The sequence below is a fragment of the Mugil cephalus genome, chromosome 6 (assembly GCF_022458985.1).
Source record: "Mugil cephalus isolate CIBA_MC_2020 chromosome 6, CIBA_Mcephalus_1.1, whole genome shotgun sequence".
Classification (NCBI taxonomy): domain Eukaryota; kingdom Metazoa; phylum Chordata; class Actinopteri; order Mugiliformes; family Mugilidae; genus Mugil; species Mugil cephalus.
Window position 1 is genome coordinate 22,738,442 of NC_061775.1, and position 17,048 is coordinate 22,755,489.

General features: G+C 42.2%; 2 protein-coding genes across 4 annotated transcripts in view; one reads left to right on the plus strand and one right to left on the minus strand.

The window, feature by feature from the left end:
- Window positions 1-7,981, plus strand: part of hmcn1 (hemicentin 1) — an 84,430-nt gene extending 76,449 nt beyond the window's left edge. Inside the window, exons 97-107 of one of the 3 annotated variants that reach the window (XM_047587868.1) lie at window positions 69-306; window positions 1,193-1,255; window positions 1,381-1,500; window positions 1,583-1,717; window positions 1,809-1,922; window positions 2,685-2,810; window positions 2,926-3,054; window positions 4,426-4,794; window positions 5,384-5,503; window positions 5,626-5,752; window positions 6,803-7,981. In XM_047587868.1, coding sequence (XP_047443824.1) covers window positions 69-306; window positions 1,193-1,255; window positions 1,381-1,500; window positions 1,583-1,717; window positions 1,809-1,922; window positions 2,685-2,810; window positions 2,926-3,054; window positions 4,426-4,794; window positions 5,384-5,503; window positions 5,626-5,752; window positions 6,803-7,169 — 1,908 coding nt within the window. In that variant the 3' untranslated portion in view covers window positions 7,170-7,981. Of the gene's footprint in view, window positions 1-68; window positions 307-1,192; window positions 1,256-1,380; window positions 1,501-1,582; window positions 1,718-1,808; window positions 1,923-2,684; window positions 2,811-2,925; window positions 3,059-4,425; window positions 4,795-5,383; window positions 5,504-5,625; window positions 5,753-6,802 lie in introns of those variants that run through there. The other 2 variants (XM_047587869.1, XR_007112971.1) reach the window with 2 other exon arrangements.
- Window positions 7,982-9,187: 1,206 nt separating this feature from the next.
- arpc5b (actin related protein 2/3 complex, subunit 5B) lies at window positions 9,188-14,262 on the minus strand. The gene is made up of 4 exons (XM_047587947.1): window positions 13,950-14,262; window positions 12,631-12,703; window positions 12,219-12,395; window positions 9,188-10,910 (listed from the first exon to the last, which is right to left on the minus strand). Exons 1-4 carry the CDS (start codon window positions 14,087-14,089, stop codon window positions 10,848-10,850), a joined length of 453 nt encoding a protein of 150 aa, XP_047443903.1. The 5' UTR covers window positions 14,090-14,262; the 3' UTR covers window positions 9,188-10,847.
- Window positions 14,263-17,048: the final 2,786 nt, after the last annotated feature.

Below are 17,048 nucleotides of genomic sequence, written 5' to 3' on the forward strand. Positions count from 1 at the left end.
TGGGCATAATACATATTGATAAATATTTCAAACCTGTGGTGTTTTGCAATATGTCTGTTTTCTGTCAGGACTACACAGAGGATTACATCCAGACAGGTCCAGGCCAGCTGTACGCTCTGTCCACCCGCATGTTCAGCATCGACAAGGAGAGCGTGCCGTACTCTTGGAATCACACCATCTCCTACGCCCCATCCAAAGGGAAGATGCCCTACCTGGTAGAAACGTTGCAGGCCACGGCCATCAGTGCTCAATATCACCCACTGGAGGAGGTGTTGGAGTATAAGATCCAAGCTAGTATCTCCAAAGGTAGGTAAAAAAAACAAATAAAAAAAAACATAAAAGGCTCAGTAAAATGAGACCTTTTATCCTGTGATTTCTCAGGATGTAGCTTCCATTGTCTTGGATAAAATGGATTGATTTTTAGTAGGCTACCTGAAGTGAAAGTGAGAGAGCAGAGTCTGGGGCGAGTAGAAAACGGAGGAAGTCTGACCCTGATTATTTAAAATTTGGCTTTTCATGTGTTGGTCCTGACGATGCATGCACAGCTTTATCGAGCTATGTCAGTTGAGTTGTTCATGTGGAAGACTGCCACTTCAAACAACAACATGGATAATAGTACAGCTTTTTTAATCTTGCACATAATGTGTGCGCTACTTATGGTGCAGATAAGATGCACGCTGTCACTCAAGTGGTTCTTCTACCAGCTCTGTTTACTTTCTTCTTTCGCTTTCTTGGATGTTTTCTGGGGTCATAGCCATAGTCACACACGTTGTCCAGTTAAACACCGATTAAAGCGTATACATGCCGATGAAAATCAATTTCCAATTGATTTATCCGTCTTAGTCGGATAAGGAGAGCTCCGATACTAGTCGTAGTAATGTGTTTGTGTGCACTTAAGTTGTCCAGTTAGAGTCAGATTAAGACAATAATTCGTTTTTTTCACATGCAGTAAATTTACTGAGTGTTATTTGCAAAGAGGTGCTAGTTATTGACAGTATGCGACCATGTAAATTCCACCATCATGCTGAAACTAAAGCACGAACGTTTAAAGACCAAGAGTGCGTGGCACATACAAAGCATCAACAGTGACAGTAATAATAGTAATAATAAAGGGTGGGGGTCCCCTTTTGAGTTCTCTTAGTGGAGGTTCACTATCCCACACTTTGAAAACCCCTGGTTTATTTGATTCCAGGCGATCGCAGTAACCAGTGTCCTCATGGCTTCACTTTGGTGTCTGCTGGGCCTTACTGTTCAGGTAATCATGGTGCATTAAACTGTTCCTGTTCCTTTAAAGCAATAATAATCATGATTAGGGTTTATGTTAATCTCATTATTTCTATATTGCCATTTTTTAATATATATATAATTTATGTGCTGCAGATGAAAACGAATGTGAGGTTGGGAACCCCTGCTCTCACGCCTGCCACAACGCCATGGGCACCTACTACTGCTCCTGTCCTCGGGGCCTCACCATCTCTGCTGACGGCCGGACGTGTCAAGGTAAAAACCACACACACACACACATTGTTTAATAAGGAGTAGTTCCTTACCCATTTAATCTCCCCCCTCCTCTCTCTTTTAGACATCGATGAGTGTTCACTGGGTGGGAACGTGTGCCATGACGGACAAGACTGTGAGAACACCATCGGCTCTTACAGGTGTGTCCTCCGCTGTGGGCGTGGCTTCAGGAGAACAACGGACGGTCTCAGCTGCACAGGTATGTCGACGGGCGGGGACCACGCGTCTTGTTGCTGGTTTCTTTATCTGTGTTTTCTTATGAGTCATGTTTTTCTTTTGTTGTGCTTCAGATGTGAATGAGTGTCAGGAGTCCAGTCCTTGCAATCAGCACTGTTTAAACACCATCGGTAGTTACCGCTGTGCCTGTGAGCCAGGCTTTCAACTCAGGAATAGACGCTGTATAGGTGAGACTGCAGCTCTTCTTTATTAACCCGTTGCTTTTCTAACCCTACATTTTGGATGCAGTGATTTTATTGCTTATATTAAAGGTCTTCAACAGGGGGTCCACGACCCCTAGGGGGTCCGCAGAGGTACTGCAGGGGGAATCTTTGGTTGATTTTCTTTTTCCCCCCACAAATATATATTTTTTAAAAATACACATTAACATGGATTCAGCATATTTTTGTAAAGGAATAAATGGAGCCAGAAGCCTTGATCATTCAGTCAACACTCATTCAGAGATACAGGAGCTGTCTCAACAGCGCACCGTTTCATACCTGTCAATCTAAGCCTCCTGTACACAGTAGGCCCCGCCCCTATTGCCGCTGAGCCAATCACGAGGCCTCATGTTACACCCTGACTCTGTCAGGTTCCCCACATTTGGCTGAAAGCCTATTCAGTCCTCAGGTGAAACCCAGAAGCACGCTGCAATATTAGCAGAAGAGAAGCTAACAATGTAGCTCGCTCCCATCAGCCAACTACTGAACAAAAAATTCATATTTGAACCTGTGTATTATTTGAATAACTTAATATTGAATGCAAAATGATGATAATAATGTATATTTATTAATAGCAATAGGCCAAATTTAACACATATAGTAGGTAATAAGTCCCTACTTAATCTCTCAGTCAGTTTTAGGGACCTTGTCCTGAAAAACACTGAAGACTCCTGTCTTAAATGTATTCTTTATTTATGATCTAACGCTCTTTCTATCTGTTCACCTCAGATATAAACGAGTGCAGACAGAGAGTTTGCCGTTCAGATCAGCAGTGCAAAAACACCCGGGGTGGTTACACCTGTATCGACCTGTGCCCCAATGGCATGACCAAAGGTGGAAACGGCACGTGTGTCGGTGAGTGTCCGCACGGACGAACACGTGGGAGGTTTTAGTCTTTTAGTCTCTACTAAATTCACAGTGAAAGCGTTGAAAGGCTGATCTGCGTCGGTCATGTGTGTCCCCGCCTCAGACATCGACGAGTGCAGAGACGGCACCCATCAGTGCAGATACAACCAGATCTGTGAGAATACCAGAGGCAGCTACCACTGTACCTGCCCACGTGGCTTCAGATCTCAGGGAGTAGGACGTCCCTGCGTTGGTACGTACGTTCCCTTACATCTTCCTCTCAGGGTCAGCACGCCATTAGGAACGGGTATACCTTAGGTCAGGGGTGTCAAACATATGGCCTGGGGGCCCAAAACCGGCTCACCACATGGTCCAATCTGGCCCATGGGATGAATTTTGCACAAAAAAAATGTCCAGTTGTTGGTTACATGTTTTGTTACAGTACATTTCATTAAATGTTAACATTTTCATAACATACATGTACGTCTTTGCACTAAAACAAAGGGAAACATTTGGAGTTGACCTTATGTCAACTTTAATATGCTATTATGTTACTGGTCAGGCCCCATGGAGATTAAATTGGGCTGTGTGTGGCCCCCGAACAAAAATTACATTGACACCCCTGCCTTAGATTGAATAGATTCCCATAATCCTCATTTGCAGTCTTTATACAGTTGATACTCCTGTGTTAAACAGTTTATTTTTGCACTGTTCTTTGCTTACACTTCCAGTCAACTCGCTTGCTTCTGCCGGCACACTTCCCTCTCTTTTTTTTTAAGTGACTCGTTTGCATCTAAAATCTAAAATCATAGCTGCCATCTGCAACGGAAACATCATATCCTGCTGCTGCTGCTGCTGCTTGCTTACTTTCATAGGTTCTGCAATGAAAATTGCTGATTAACTCTCCACGTTAAACGCACACGGCCTTCCCTCCTTCCCGCATGGCATCGTCGATCTTTTAAAACTCGAGCCTGAATCTGCATCTATGCGTGTTCACTATTTGATAACTGTTAGAGGTAAAAGTTAAGGGAGGGAAGAGAGACTGGAAATGACCGCGGTTCCTTCTTTTGCACCTTGACTATAAAAAAAAAAGACCAGCACCACCACCTCACACCTCTTTCTGTCTATCACTCTTTATCCTTTCACTTACTTTCACCAGTTTTGACTTTTCACCTTTTTTTTGTTTGTTTGGATCTGTCTATTTCCTGGTGTTGCTTTGTAATGGCATACGTCTTCCTGTCCCCCCTGTGACATTAACACTGGACTGTAAGTTTTTTTTTTTTTTAGCAAATATTGTTTATATACTGTACATATATAAGCCATGAATTGGTTTTTGTACAATTCATATCATATTTTGTTCATATATGAGAGGTAACAACTCTCATTCAAATTAGATATATAAGGGTATGATCTCAATACATTTTTGTCTCAGAGACAGGAAAATGTATTGTTATACAGTGGGGTAATTGACATATCCCCTTTTTCCCCCCCTCATCTCTCCTTTTTTCCATGGCCCGCACCACCTCATTTGCTCCTTTCATCTTTATTTCCTCAATATTCTCTCCTTCCCATCTCACCTTCTGTCACTCTTCCTGGTGCTGGTCTTTCTTTGTACTGTGGGCAGACGTAAATGAGTGTGAGCGGCTTCCGCAGCCTTGCGCCCACCAGTGCGTCAACACTCCCGGCAGCTACAAGTGCACCTGCCCACCGGGACGCCACCTGCTGGGTGACGGCAAGTCCTGCGCTGGGCTTGAGCGGCTGCCCAGCTATGAGAGTTACTCGTACGGCTACCGCACGTCTCACTCCTCTCCCGAGCGCAGCGTCGACCAGCGGCTGTACCACAACTTGGCCTCTCAGAGCTACCACTCCTACGCAGCCGCCACAAGGGGGCGTTACAGGAGCCGTAGTCGCAGAGAGGCTCGCGTAGACTCCTCGCGTCAGGGCTTCCTTGTTTGTCAGCAGGGGTTTGAGCCCAGGGGTGGCCGCTGTTTAGGTAACTATGGAGGTCAGGCAGCGCTGAGATGAGGGAGAGGATGGAAGTGAAGAAGGAAGCAGCAGAACGTCACTGCTTAATGAATTTTTTATAAATATGGGCTGTGAACTTAAAAAAAAACGAAAAAAAAACGCCTATTTAGGACAAAGTAAACTGAATGCTATTCATGAACATTTTGGAGCTCATGCATGGTCTTGGTCTCTTTTGAAAGTCAAGACTCTGAAGTTTCTATCACAAAAGTCAGAATCTCTCTAAGTGGTATTGTTCTTGAATAATCAAAGTTGGTACACAGTTAAAAAAAAAGAAAAAAAAGAAGTCGCCTGAATTGTTTTGTTTTGAAAAATGTGCTGTTTGAATCCTATATTGACTTTTATCAATGAAATCAGAAGAAAATGACATATTGCATCATGCAGCATTTACTCAAACACAACTCGTGCACAGAGCTCTGATTGGTTCAAAAAGCTACTGCTGTCCCATATACGACGTATTAAAGGGTTAAATCGTATCTTGAGGAAGCACCATTTATTCGTCCTGATATTCTCTGTGTCATCCGGTGGCTGTTTGTGTTTTTGTGTGTGACCCCCAACAGACATCAATGAGTGTGAAGTGAGGGACACCTGCCAGCACGAGTGCATGAACACACCAGGAAGCCACAGGTGTCTCTGTCCGGCCGGCTACCGCCTCATGGCCAATGGGAAGACGTGTCAAGGTGAGACCCTCGGCCGGCGTTCTCTCGACTCATCCAGACGCCCACAAACAATCCACATGACTAATGCTCTCTGTGGCCTGTAGTAATGTCTCCATAATGAGCTGGTTTTGTGGTATCTGCAGATGTAGACGAGTGTCTGGAGCAGAGCATTCAGTGTGGAGCGAACCGGATGTGCTTTAACATGAGAGGAAGTTACCAGTGTATCGACACACCCTGTCCAACAGACTACCAGAGGGATCCAGTAACAGGGTAACCGTTTGTTTGTTTGTTTGTTTGTTTGTTTTGTCTCATGCAGCTAGTTTGGTGCAGTTTTTAGACAATGTTCCTCTAGGCTTTTGTTGCCACTCTAGCACAATGGAAAATAGTTTTTTTTGCCATTTTTTACCATTAATCTTCTGCTGTATTATTATTTTTTGTGTGTTTAGTACTGTGATATCCATCTATACTGTGCTGGGATTGGGGATGATACATCAGCAGATTTAGTGTTAGTAGGTTGAACTTGATGTTTAAACAGCATGAGCCCACTCAGCTGTGATTATACAATGTTCATACAGGATCACTGTTCAAAAGTTCAAGAAGATTTAGGGGCATCTGTTGGCTGACAGGAATAGTTATAGTTATGTTTTCAGTGTAGTATTATAGTAGATTAGAATCATACAGGAATATAAATATGTTTTTTTGTGAGCTTACAATGAATTTATTCTGTATGTAGCATCAAACTGTAGTTTCAACTGATTGCAATCTGCAACCTCACCACTAGATGTCACTAACTCCTACACTCCTTCAGAGCCGTATATTAGAAAGAGTCTGACCAACTCAAATCACGGGCACCATGTTTGATACCTCGGACATATGGAGCGGATGTGCTATGTTGAAATAAATTGCTTATTTTCACCAACAACAAGCCTATAAATGTTATTGCCAATTTGTGAAGCGTTTTTGATATCGAGGTACATTAATGATGGCATGACTTTATTTTTCCTAGAGACATTTAGATTTACTTCACATAATAGGGAGCTTCCCCCATGTTTTGGAGCCGTAGGCTGAGCACTGTGGCGTATTTTAACTTTTAATCCAACTTTATTCTCTGTTATTGCCACTTCTCTATAATTTTGGTTAGATGTATCCAACATGGCGCCCATGAAACACGTGACCAGCTCAGAACCAATCAGCATAGCGGGATAGGTCAGACGGTCCATTCCCTAGTTGGCCAGACTCTGTCTAATATATGGCTCTGCACTCCTTTAATAAAGCAAAAGGCAAGCAGAGCAAGTTAACAAAAAACCCACTTTGTTGCAGGTTCTGCCTGAAGAACTGCCCCCCAAATGACCTGGAATGTGCGCTGAGCCCGTACGCCCTCGAGTACAAGCTGCTGTCTCTCCCCTTCGGCATCGCGGCCAACCAGGACCTCATCAGGCTGGTGGCCTACACGCAAGACGGAGTCATGCACCCCAGGACCTCCTTCCTGGTGGTGGACGAGGACGTCACGTTACCCTTCGCCCTGCGAGACGAGAACCTGAAGGGGGTGCTGTTCACCACCCGGGCGCTGCGGGAGCCCCGCACGTACCGCATGAAGGTCCGCGCCCTCTCCTACAGGGAGGACGGCGGCATCGAGTACCAGACGACCTTCATTGTCTACATCGCCGTCTCTGCCTACCCGTACTGAGAGCACTTTAAAACGAGGCAAAGGTGCGGCGATGAATCATGCGGCGCCACAGAGAGGGTGACGTGGCGCTGAAAGTGAGCGGGTGTGGCTTTGGACAAGTGACCACATCAGACTGAGAAAGACTTTGCGAGAGAGAGGCCGGTGGCTGCATGGAGCCCTGAAGACATAGGGAAGAAATTAATTGGAGCTGCTGGATGTCGACCAGACGAAACTTGCATAAAACTGGCTATTTATTGGCTGTAATCCCCGGAAACCTGTTATTAAAATGTTTGATATTTTGTCTTGTTAATTCCCCCCCGCCCCTACAAATTTATTTATAAGATCTAGATTTGAATCTTCAAAGCCAAAACGTCCACTGCTGACTCAGAAAATAGGCGTCAGCCCTACTGAAGAAGTCTCAGCCCTTCTTGTATCTACATCTACCTATTGTTAACTTATTGGGAAGTGCTTGAACATGATAGTGGGTGCCTTTGCTTTAGCCCTCGTGTCATCCATCACCGCAGTGGATGTGTGACTGTTCAGATTATGGTGCTCGTATTGGCGATAGAAAGCTTCACTGTCACGTCTTCTATCTACGTCCTCAGGTATTGGCCCGTCACATATAAACACACACACAAGTGCCTCAAACAGAAATCGTCCCGTCATCATTTCATCAGTGTAACGCTATAGTGCTCCATCCAGTAGCTGATACCAAGATGTATTTTATTTTTATGACTTGTACATAGGCCTTTTTTTCTTATGATGTAATGCTATACTTGTACTTATTCCATCTGTTTTGTAATAAAAATGTAATAAATGAATACACACACACATTAATATTTATGTGTGCCTGCAGCACCGCTGTGTGAAAACGGCATGCCACTTCTCCTAAGACATATTAACAAGGGATCAAGTTATGACATGATTAGACCCTGTTCTGAGGAGAATAACCTCCAGTAACATGAAGTTATATTGATGATAGTTTAAAAGAGGTCAGGTGCTCTGACTTCCTCGTTAGGTTAATTGACGATTCTAAATTGGCTGCGTTAGAGCCATGTGATAAGACTGATATGCCCAATAACAGCCTCTCGCAACCCTTCAGAGTACAAGCGGTTACAGAAAATGAATGAATGCAATGTATTAATATCTAAAGAAGGAGGACGTTTAAGTAAATATCAAAATATACAAGAACGAAGTAGAGAAATGCTCTGACTGACAAACAGAAAAAAGACCAAAACTTTGAATTGTTTTATCAAAGCTACACTCATAGAGTTGAATAAGGTGTTAAAATATTAATACGTCTAATATTATCATACTTAATATTGTTGTATTGTTGTTAATGCAGCAGAAGTACAGAATTTGCCTGTATATATTCTGGACTATTGGTCTTCAACAGCGGTTCCACGACCCCTAGGGGGTCCGCAGAGGTACTGCAAAATCTTTGGTTGATTAAACATTTATTATATATTTATATATATTTTCCCCCATAAATTTAAATTTCTGTAAATACACATTAATATGAATCCAAAATATTTTAGTAAAGGGATGAATGGAGGCACTTCACTCATGCAGCGTTATCAACAGCGAACCATTTGTCACAGAGCACCACACTACAGTAAACACCTGTCAATCTAAGCCTCCTGTACACAGTAGGCCCCGCCCCTATCACTGCTGAGCGAATCACGAGGCTGCGTATTACACCCTGACTCTGTCAGGTTCCCCACAATTGGCTGAGAGCCTATTCAGTCCACAGGTGAAATCCAGAAGCACGCTGCAATATTAGCAGAAGAGAAGCTAACAGTGTAGCTCGCTCCCAACAGCCAATTACTGGATAAAAAATTAATATTTGAACCTGTGTATTATTTGAATAACTTAATATTGAATGCAAAATTATGATAATAACTCAGAACATGTGTTACCCTTGGTCTCTGTCCAGGAGCCGTTTACAGCAGGAATAAGAACAATAAACTCCTCATATTTTTGTTGTGCATGTCAATCGTAAATCACGACAAAAGCTGTGACCATACCTTTTTTAATGTATTTATTTATTTATTTATTTGTTCTTCAAAAAAGCACAAACTTAAAAAAAGGAATAAGGCAGTTTGTACATCAGTTCGGTTCCCTCCTCGGCTGGGAGGGGCATCTCCGACTAAAACACAGATCTCCGTCCTTCTCATGTGTATCTAGTCATTAGGGCATTAGAAGAGGTTTCTAATGTCTGGATGCATCATCACCGGTGACGGTGCGCAAACATGACCACACATGTTTGAATTACTCACTGGTTAGTAACAAGTCCGATAAAAACACAACTGTGGCGCCTTGTAAGAAGAAATTCTTGAATTTAAAAATGAGAAAGAACTAAAGAAAAAGCTGTTTTTTATATATAGTCATAAATCAACACTTTCTAAGACAATCTCCACTGAATCACCAATGTATGTTATATTATTATCATTATTATTATTATTATTATTATTATTACCACAAAAGCAAATAAATCATTTGGCAACAGACGTTATCTACCCGTTAAGGCAGATAAAATATTTAACACTTCCACTCATTATATAAAACGTATGGGATCGTCAACTTTCAGTCAGATAACGTGACAGTAAACGTACTGTACGTCTAGAATAAGTAACACCCTGTATGGCGTGGATTTAAATTCAAATTTAAAACACACACACACACAAAAAAAAAAAAAAAAACAAGTACAAAAGACAGGTATGAAACACTCCAGTAAAATGCTTACACTCTCAGAAATGTTTCTGATTAATTAAACTGTCGGTGCAGTCAAACCTGTGAGCGCTGCTGTAAATTCTGAGTGAGTGGGGTTTAAGGGACAGAGAATAACATTTAATCCTAGATTTTTTTTTTTTTTGTTAAATAGTTAAAAAAAAAATATCTGAGCACATAATACAAGTGTTTTCTTTTTTTTTCTAAAATGCAGCAGAGCCACGTAACAGCGTGGTCAGTAGCAGAGGGAGGACGTGAGTGGGATTAATAAGAGTGGTGGTGGAGATGCATCGTGGGTAATAATCCTTATCTGGGGCAGTGTGAAAGGACGGACGCGTGGATAGGCGGATGGATGGATGGATAGATAGATGGATGGATGGATGGCACAAACCTCCTCCCCCGTCCTCTAGTTGAATGGTGACCACCCTCCATCTGTGACTGTGCTTTTCAGGAGACCGCTGAAGTGTTACAGTGAGAGGATTTACTGGAAGCTTTTATTCCATCACCAAGTCTCGACGTAACATGATGGAAAATAAAAACCTCCTGTGTGTTTGTCAGATGCGTCACTAGAAGTTTTGTGTGTGTGCAGCAGTGGTACCCAAACTTAAATATTAAAACTAAGGGTCTATTCACTGACCTCCTCACTTGTTCCAGGTGAATAATTTGACTTGAATTATATCGTGGAGGAGGAACGAGTTTTGTTTTTGTGTACGGACTGAGATGAGAGACACATGAAGTGTAAAGATACCTGGAGATGACTTAAATTATGATCATGTGCACTTTTTTTTTTAACCTAATATGATCCAGAATGTATTTTTATTTTACTTTTTTAGTCTCGACACACAGGGAACTCATTCGGTTAAAAATGTTTTTCCTTTTCATCCCAATTCCATCTGTTACGTGAACGTGTTACGTGTGCCCTCCCGCGTCCGTCAGTGATGTGAAGTGAACTGCTCCTCCGCTCGTCCTTTACACCGTCTTCCTCGCCGTTAGCACCCTGACGATGCTGCCCACTCCTCCAGCTGCCAGAGCCTGAGAACACGGAAATAAATTCACTGCACATTTTTTTTACATTTATTTATCACTACTGTAAGTTGCAAATAAATCATCCATCTATGACCATCTCTGTAGCCGACTATGTGCTCTTCTAATCTTCTGATTAATCTTTATCATACTTTTCCAGACTTGGATATTTATAAAATCAAATTCCATACTTTTCCATACTTTTTTAGGAACGTGTCAGTCCTGATCGTGTGTTTCTAATAAATTAGTTCAAAGTTCTGAGTAAAGTTGGTTGAAACTTCCTCTTCCATCACATTTTGGGCAGATTTATATTTTATCAGGAAAAAATTAGTAAATTCTCATTCATACAATATTGCAGGTATTGTCTGTGATCAGTGTTAAAGTCCCTCTGCACCTCCACTGGACAAAAAGTACAAGTGTCTTTGGCTTAATCACGTTAATCAGCCACACCTGAGAAGACAGATTAACGGCCTAAGGCGGCTGCTGTTCAGCTGCAGGAGTTCACCACGCCTCATCTGTCGCCTTCTTCTTTTCTTTTTCATGAAACAAACCCTGATTTTTCTAATTCCATCGTGTGTCTTCGCTTTATGTTGCAGCTCTTGAGCTGGGTTGTGGCATAAAAGGGGATCTGGTTTTGTGGAGCCTGAATGTTCTTTTTTTTTTTCTTAGGATGAGAACTGGGATTATCAAAAGCTTAACTTGCAGTTCACGTTGTTGTCGTTTTTTTATTAGTTAGTCGGATCAAGCTGTCGTTGCCACACTTTGCAAGGGCTTCGTTGCTCAGATGGTCACTTTGAACGTTGGCTTCACTGAATTTGTAATTTGTGTGTGTGAGTAATCATGTGGTTTGCAGCCGTTGTGAAAGATGTTGTGTAGGTCACCCTACATGTTTTGTATTTGGTGTCGAAATGTTGTGTAGGAGCATTTATTCTGGCACGTCTTAGAAGATGGTGCATGATCAAAGGTCGTAGGGCTTTGCTTGTTTTTTCGGGCTCCTGGAGGATCCCTCTTCGGGTGTGGAGGTGTCTTTGAATTGTCAGCCACACCTAAGCAGACTGAATAAAGCGACTCGTTGAACGTTTTCGGCTGCGGACGTTCACCATGTCTCACCCGTTTTTCTTTCAAATTAAATAAACCCTTATTTTTATAACCGTCACGTTTCTCCGCTTTACGTTGAGCCGGGTTGTAACAATCAGTTCTACTTGGTGAAATGGCACTTATATCAAACTGTTACTGATACTCTGGGGCAGTAAAACTGGCATAAGTGCAGAAAAAAGCCTCCTTGTGAAATAACAGACTTGGAGTGCACATGTTTACCCTTTCGTGCCACTGCAGCAGGACCGCGCTGCTGTTTTCCGACGGCCGCTCGAATCCTTTGTAGATGTACTTCATGAGCAGGTCGACGCCGTTCTTGTCGAGCGACTGCACGGCCTTCTCGATGTCACTGCTCTTGAAGGCGCTGAGCACCTTCAGCACCAGACCCTCGGCGCGATCCTGATCAGAGGAGTGAACGCAGGTTGAGACCAGAGGTTCTGCACAGGTACAGTTCATTACTCACCTGCTTCCGTACTGATCTACATTCATATTGTCTATTTACAAGAGACAAATTCTCACTTTATTTCAAGCAGGGATGTAACTGAAGCAATGAATGTCATTAAAGAGGCCGTAGTGATTCGTCAAAACGTGGTTACGACTGAAGGATTGATGAGAGTAATAAGCCAGGGCCCACCTTAACGTTCTGGTTCTTTGTGTTGATCGGTGGGTTCTTCAGAACCGCATGTAAAGCCTCCGTGAGATTTCCTGTGCAGGGAGGGTTAAGGATGAAAAGCACAACAGAAAGGACCCAAATCCAAACCTTTCTTCCTACACAAGCCCCCATTAGCAACATACTAGTAAAACACAACAGAAACAAAAGCTTCTCACTAGAGTCCCATCGAGCGTCTCAGGCCTTCAGCTGGTGTTTCTGTTTCTTTAAATCCACAACAACCTAGATCTGAAGGTTTTGTTTGTTACTCTTAAGAGAAAACAAAAAGGTTTTCCATTTTCTCAGGCTTATGATTTCTTATTACTTGAGGAATAACTGTAAATGTGTTGTCACTGGCCAGATTTATAATACAACCTCAAAGCCTTTACACAGACCTAGAAATTCTGCATTTACTTAGAGAAAATGTCCAAAAAGTAGTTCTACTAATAAGAATATTAACCCAGCCATTAATATAGCGGAATACTGTTTCCATTTGGTCCAAATCTGATGAAGGAATTCAGTCTTGCCAATAAAGTACAAAAGAACTAATCTTGAGTGATATTTGCCGCAGATTTAGGGCTCTACATCAGGCAAAGACGTCTACACTTTTGTGCTCATTTTGCTCAATTGATCCACAAGAGGACACCCTCAGAAGATCCACATCCATTATATGATGAGTCCCAACTGTCCTGGAGACAAAATTAGGAAGGTAGTTTTAATGTTACGCACAGATTATTAAACCAAGCATTCTTATGTGCTGTATGCATTGCACACATGTATTTCAGAAACAGATTACTAAATAAAAAATCAGTGTCACCTGCAGGACAGTGATTTTTGGATGGGTGTTTCAGTTCTCCCATATTCTGACATGAGGTGGGAGGACTTGTTAAATGAGGAAGTGCAGCTCTCTTAAAGCCTTATATGGCCTTTAAGGCTGAAACTGCTCACTCTTCTGGCTGCTCCTGCTGCAGGACTTCCGGCACAAGAAAAGAAGCGTATTTTACTGGCTTCTATTGCAGACAGGAAATTAAATATTTAAACCCACTGCTGTGCAGCCAAACAGATGCATACCGGCTTGCTGTACATTATATAGCCGACCTGTTCTGTCTTGGACCAGAAAATCCCTGGAATGTGACTGTCGGGCAAGTCTGGACAGTGACCGGCCTGCTAGATAAAGACGCCCATTCATACAGTCAACGCTAATTAAGTCCTAAATAAACACAACCCGCCCCCGTTTTTTTTTTTTTTTCTTCAGTAAAGCATGCGGGCTAACGGAAAAAGCCAGCTAATCAAGAGAAGGATATTGCCTGATGAGGGAGTCCACCTCTGTCTCGTCGGGACCCAGCTGGTTTTCCCCACCGTCCTCCTCGTCCACAAATTTGTTCTCGTCGTACTCGTCCACGTCCACTCGCCTGAAGCGGGCGGAAACTGTGTTCTTCGACATGTCGGCAGATGTTTAAAGACTCTGTGTCTATAACTAAAAAAAAAGAGGCAAGAGTTCAAGCTCTTGAAGCCTTTGTTGTTTTATTTATTATTATTATTATTTGGTCTTCGTTGACGCGGCTGTCACAAGCGGCTTCCTGACTTCTTCCTCCCCGTTTCTCCTTTGTGTCGTTTAGGCCTCCGGTTTGCTCAGCACCGCCGCCTAGTGGGCGCAGTTTGACGACTGCAATTTATTGTTTGGCCACAAGAGGGCAATCAAACCCAAAAAAGCACTTAAACAGTCGATCTATTTTAATGTAACCGACGTTTGACTCAAGAAAATTACACATAAAACCTCAGTGTCTTATTACTTTCATTTGAACTATAAGGGCAATGAGGGTTTGAATGTTTCACAGCCCTCGAGGCACATATTATCCCTTTTATTTATTTGTTGCTATTTGTTTTAATTAATAATTCTTATTATTAATATTAATCTCTTATTATCCTTATTTCATAATATTCAGTTTAAAATTAAGTAGTCGGATGAAAAAAAAACTTAAGGTCTCCTCTCTTCAGTTAAGGAGTTTTCTCTTTGGTTTATTGTCGTCCGTTGTGAATCTGATTTAATGGCTCTTATAATTGTTATTAATTTTGTCAAGAAACAAAAATATTTATTTTGATCTATGTCCATTTTAATGAACTGTATGTGTCTGGTTGCTATTGCACATGTTTTTGTTGTAATTGTAAAGTTAAAACTAAATATCTTTGGAAAAAAATAGAAAACAAAACAAATGGCAATAGTAACTCTTTTACTCTCAAAAAATGTGGCGTGGACACTGATTATTTTGTGTGATTATTAAAAGTATATATCTAAAAATCCATGCAAAACTTTCTGCACTACAACATTATTTAACACAATAAACCCCCTTTTTCAGCAATCCACAGAAACTCTGTCACATGTTTATAAAAGACAAATACAGAATAATATTGACAATCACTGAGGCAACGTACTGTATATGTGTTTATAGCCTGAGCTAATGTCCTACACTAGTTCTTGGATGGGCTTTATTAAATTAGAAATGGAAAGTGCCTGCGCAGATGGCTTTGTTTATAATAATTGCACTCCGTGTCTACGATTACCACAACCACCCCAGATTTTTCAACACTCATTGTGAACCACTTCTGGGCACTTCCGCGGAGAGTCAGCTTCCCTTTTCTGAGCCAATGAAAGAAATTCCCAGAGTGACAGTGATGAAGTTTACAAGGAAGTATAAATGATTAGAAACACACACACACACACACACACACACACAGACACACACACACACATCCTCATCATGACATTTTTGTCGGTTCTATTGTATTGGTGGTGGAGACAGAAATTCTAGAGAAGACCATCTCCAACCTTGGATAAATGAAACCAAAACTAAGCACATGAGTATTTTCCTGTTAAGAGCGATTTTTTTATATCACCATCCATGGTGTGTTTTATACACCATAAAGAATATGTTTCTTATAGATACATCGATGTGCATCAACACCACGTGTCCTGTTTGGTAACTTTAAGCTCTGGTCAATGTTTGCACAACAACACACCGCAGTCACTTTCACCTCCACGGTGATGAAAACCACCCACGGTCTCCCCCGAGCCTGAAGACCTGCTCCAACACAGCACCCGGCTAAATCATTACATTCCCCAATTAAATCATCATCCAAGAGCAATATTCCCATCACGAGACAGTACTAATTATGCTCTTAGGATAGTTTGCTATTCACTCAGTTCTCTGGCACGGAAGCACATGCCCCCCCCCCCCCCCCCCCCCCCCCTGCAGATTCACTCAGACATTGACAAAGTTCGGGCTTTTTTTCCGCATTGTAATTTCATCTGCAGTGCCTGACTGTCTGCTGCAGGAGTAGGGGGAAGCCGACACCACCGTAGTGAAATTTTCCAAGCCTCCTTTTTTTTTCCTTAATTTGCACATTCACATGAAGGTCATGTGTGTGCATGTACCCTCACCTTAGCGTGCTGAGTCACTCGCATAGCACAGACGGGCTGGGGCACTTCACAAAGCCTGCAATGAGGCCACTCATGACCGATGCACGTGAGGTTGTGTGTGTGTGTGTGTGTGTGTGTGTGAGAAAAAGGAGTGGGAGACAGTGAGAAGAAAAGGAAAGTACATTTTCAGGCTGTCGTGTGTGAGTGAGTGTTCGCTGACTGACAGGAGAAAATTGTGTGGGATCTATGAAGAGTTAAAAGAGTCTCCTCTATTTCACAATAACACCGTCTCACTCCTCTGTTTATGTTATGGTTCACTCTTACGTGGACAGTGTCCAGTGAGCAAAGCTTTCTCATAACTGCGGGAAAACACATTAGCCAGCGCTTCCCTCTCTTTTCCTAAGGGGAAAGGTCCAGATGTCTAGACAAAGCAGATAAGGAAATGAAAGAATTCCACTGCTAACAAAAAACAAAAAGGCATTAATGAAACATAGGTGTGTCCTGCTTACTTGTCTTCCCAGAAAAAAAAAAAGGTTCTGTGAACTAGTTTCTTTTGGTCAGGAATGATACGGATGGATTTTGTGTCTGTTACCCGTGGCAACAACACATGAGCTCATACGAATATGAGCTCACATACAAAAATCCGTAGACAGAGCTAGTTTTTCAGTTTGACATCGGTTCGTTCCAAAAATTTCCTCCCAGATGCATTATTCCATAATTGAGAGTCGGGCTTATTTCCTGCAGTGCACTTTCATACGTCCCTGTGACGCAGAATAAATCTTGACATCATTGTGCTGAGGTGGGGATCATCCATTAAAGTTGAATAAATATCTCCGTCGCTGCAGTTAGACACTTTGTAGTAGTGACTCAACACACACACACATACAACCTCATGTTTCTATCTTTCCATTCACATAAATGGCCCCACAAACTAATGGAAAACATAATCGCAGTGAGACCCGACACAGAGACGCACTAACTGGTA

Bases quoted from the DNA above. Each gene is read 5' to 3' on its own strand.
- arpc5b (XM_047587947.1), bottom strand. From the start codon at position 14,089: ATGTCGAAGAACACAGTTTCCGCCCGCTTCAGGCGAGTGGACGTGGAC. The intron at 12,704-13,949 runs ATATCCTTCTCT...CCCTCCCTGCAC, and splicing joins GTGGACTCCCTCATCAGGCA to AGGAAATCTCACGGAGGCTT. The intron at 12,396-12,630 runs GTGGGCCCTGGC...TCCTCTGATCAG, and splicing joins CAAAGAACCAGAACGTTAAG to GATCGCGCCGAGGGTCTGGT.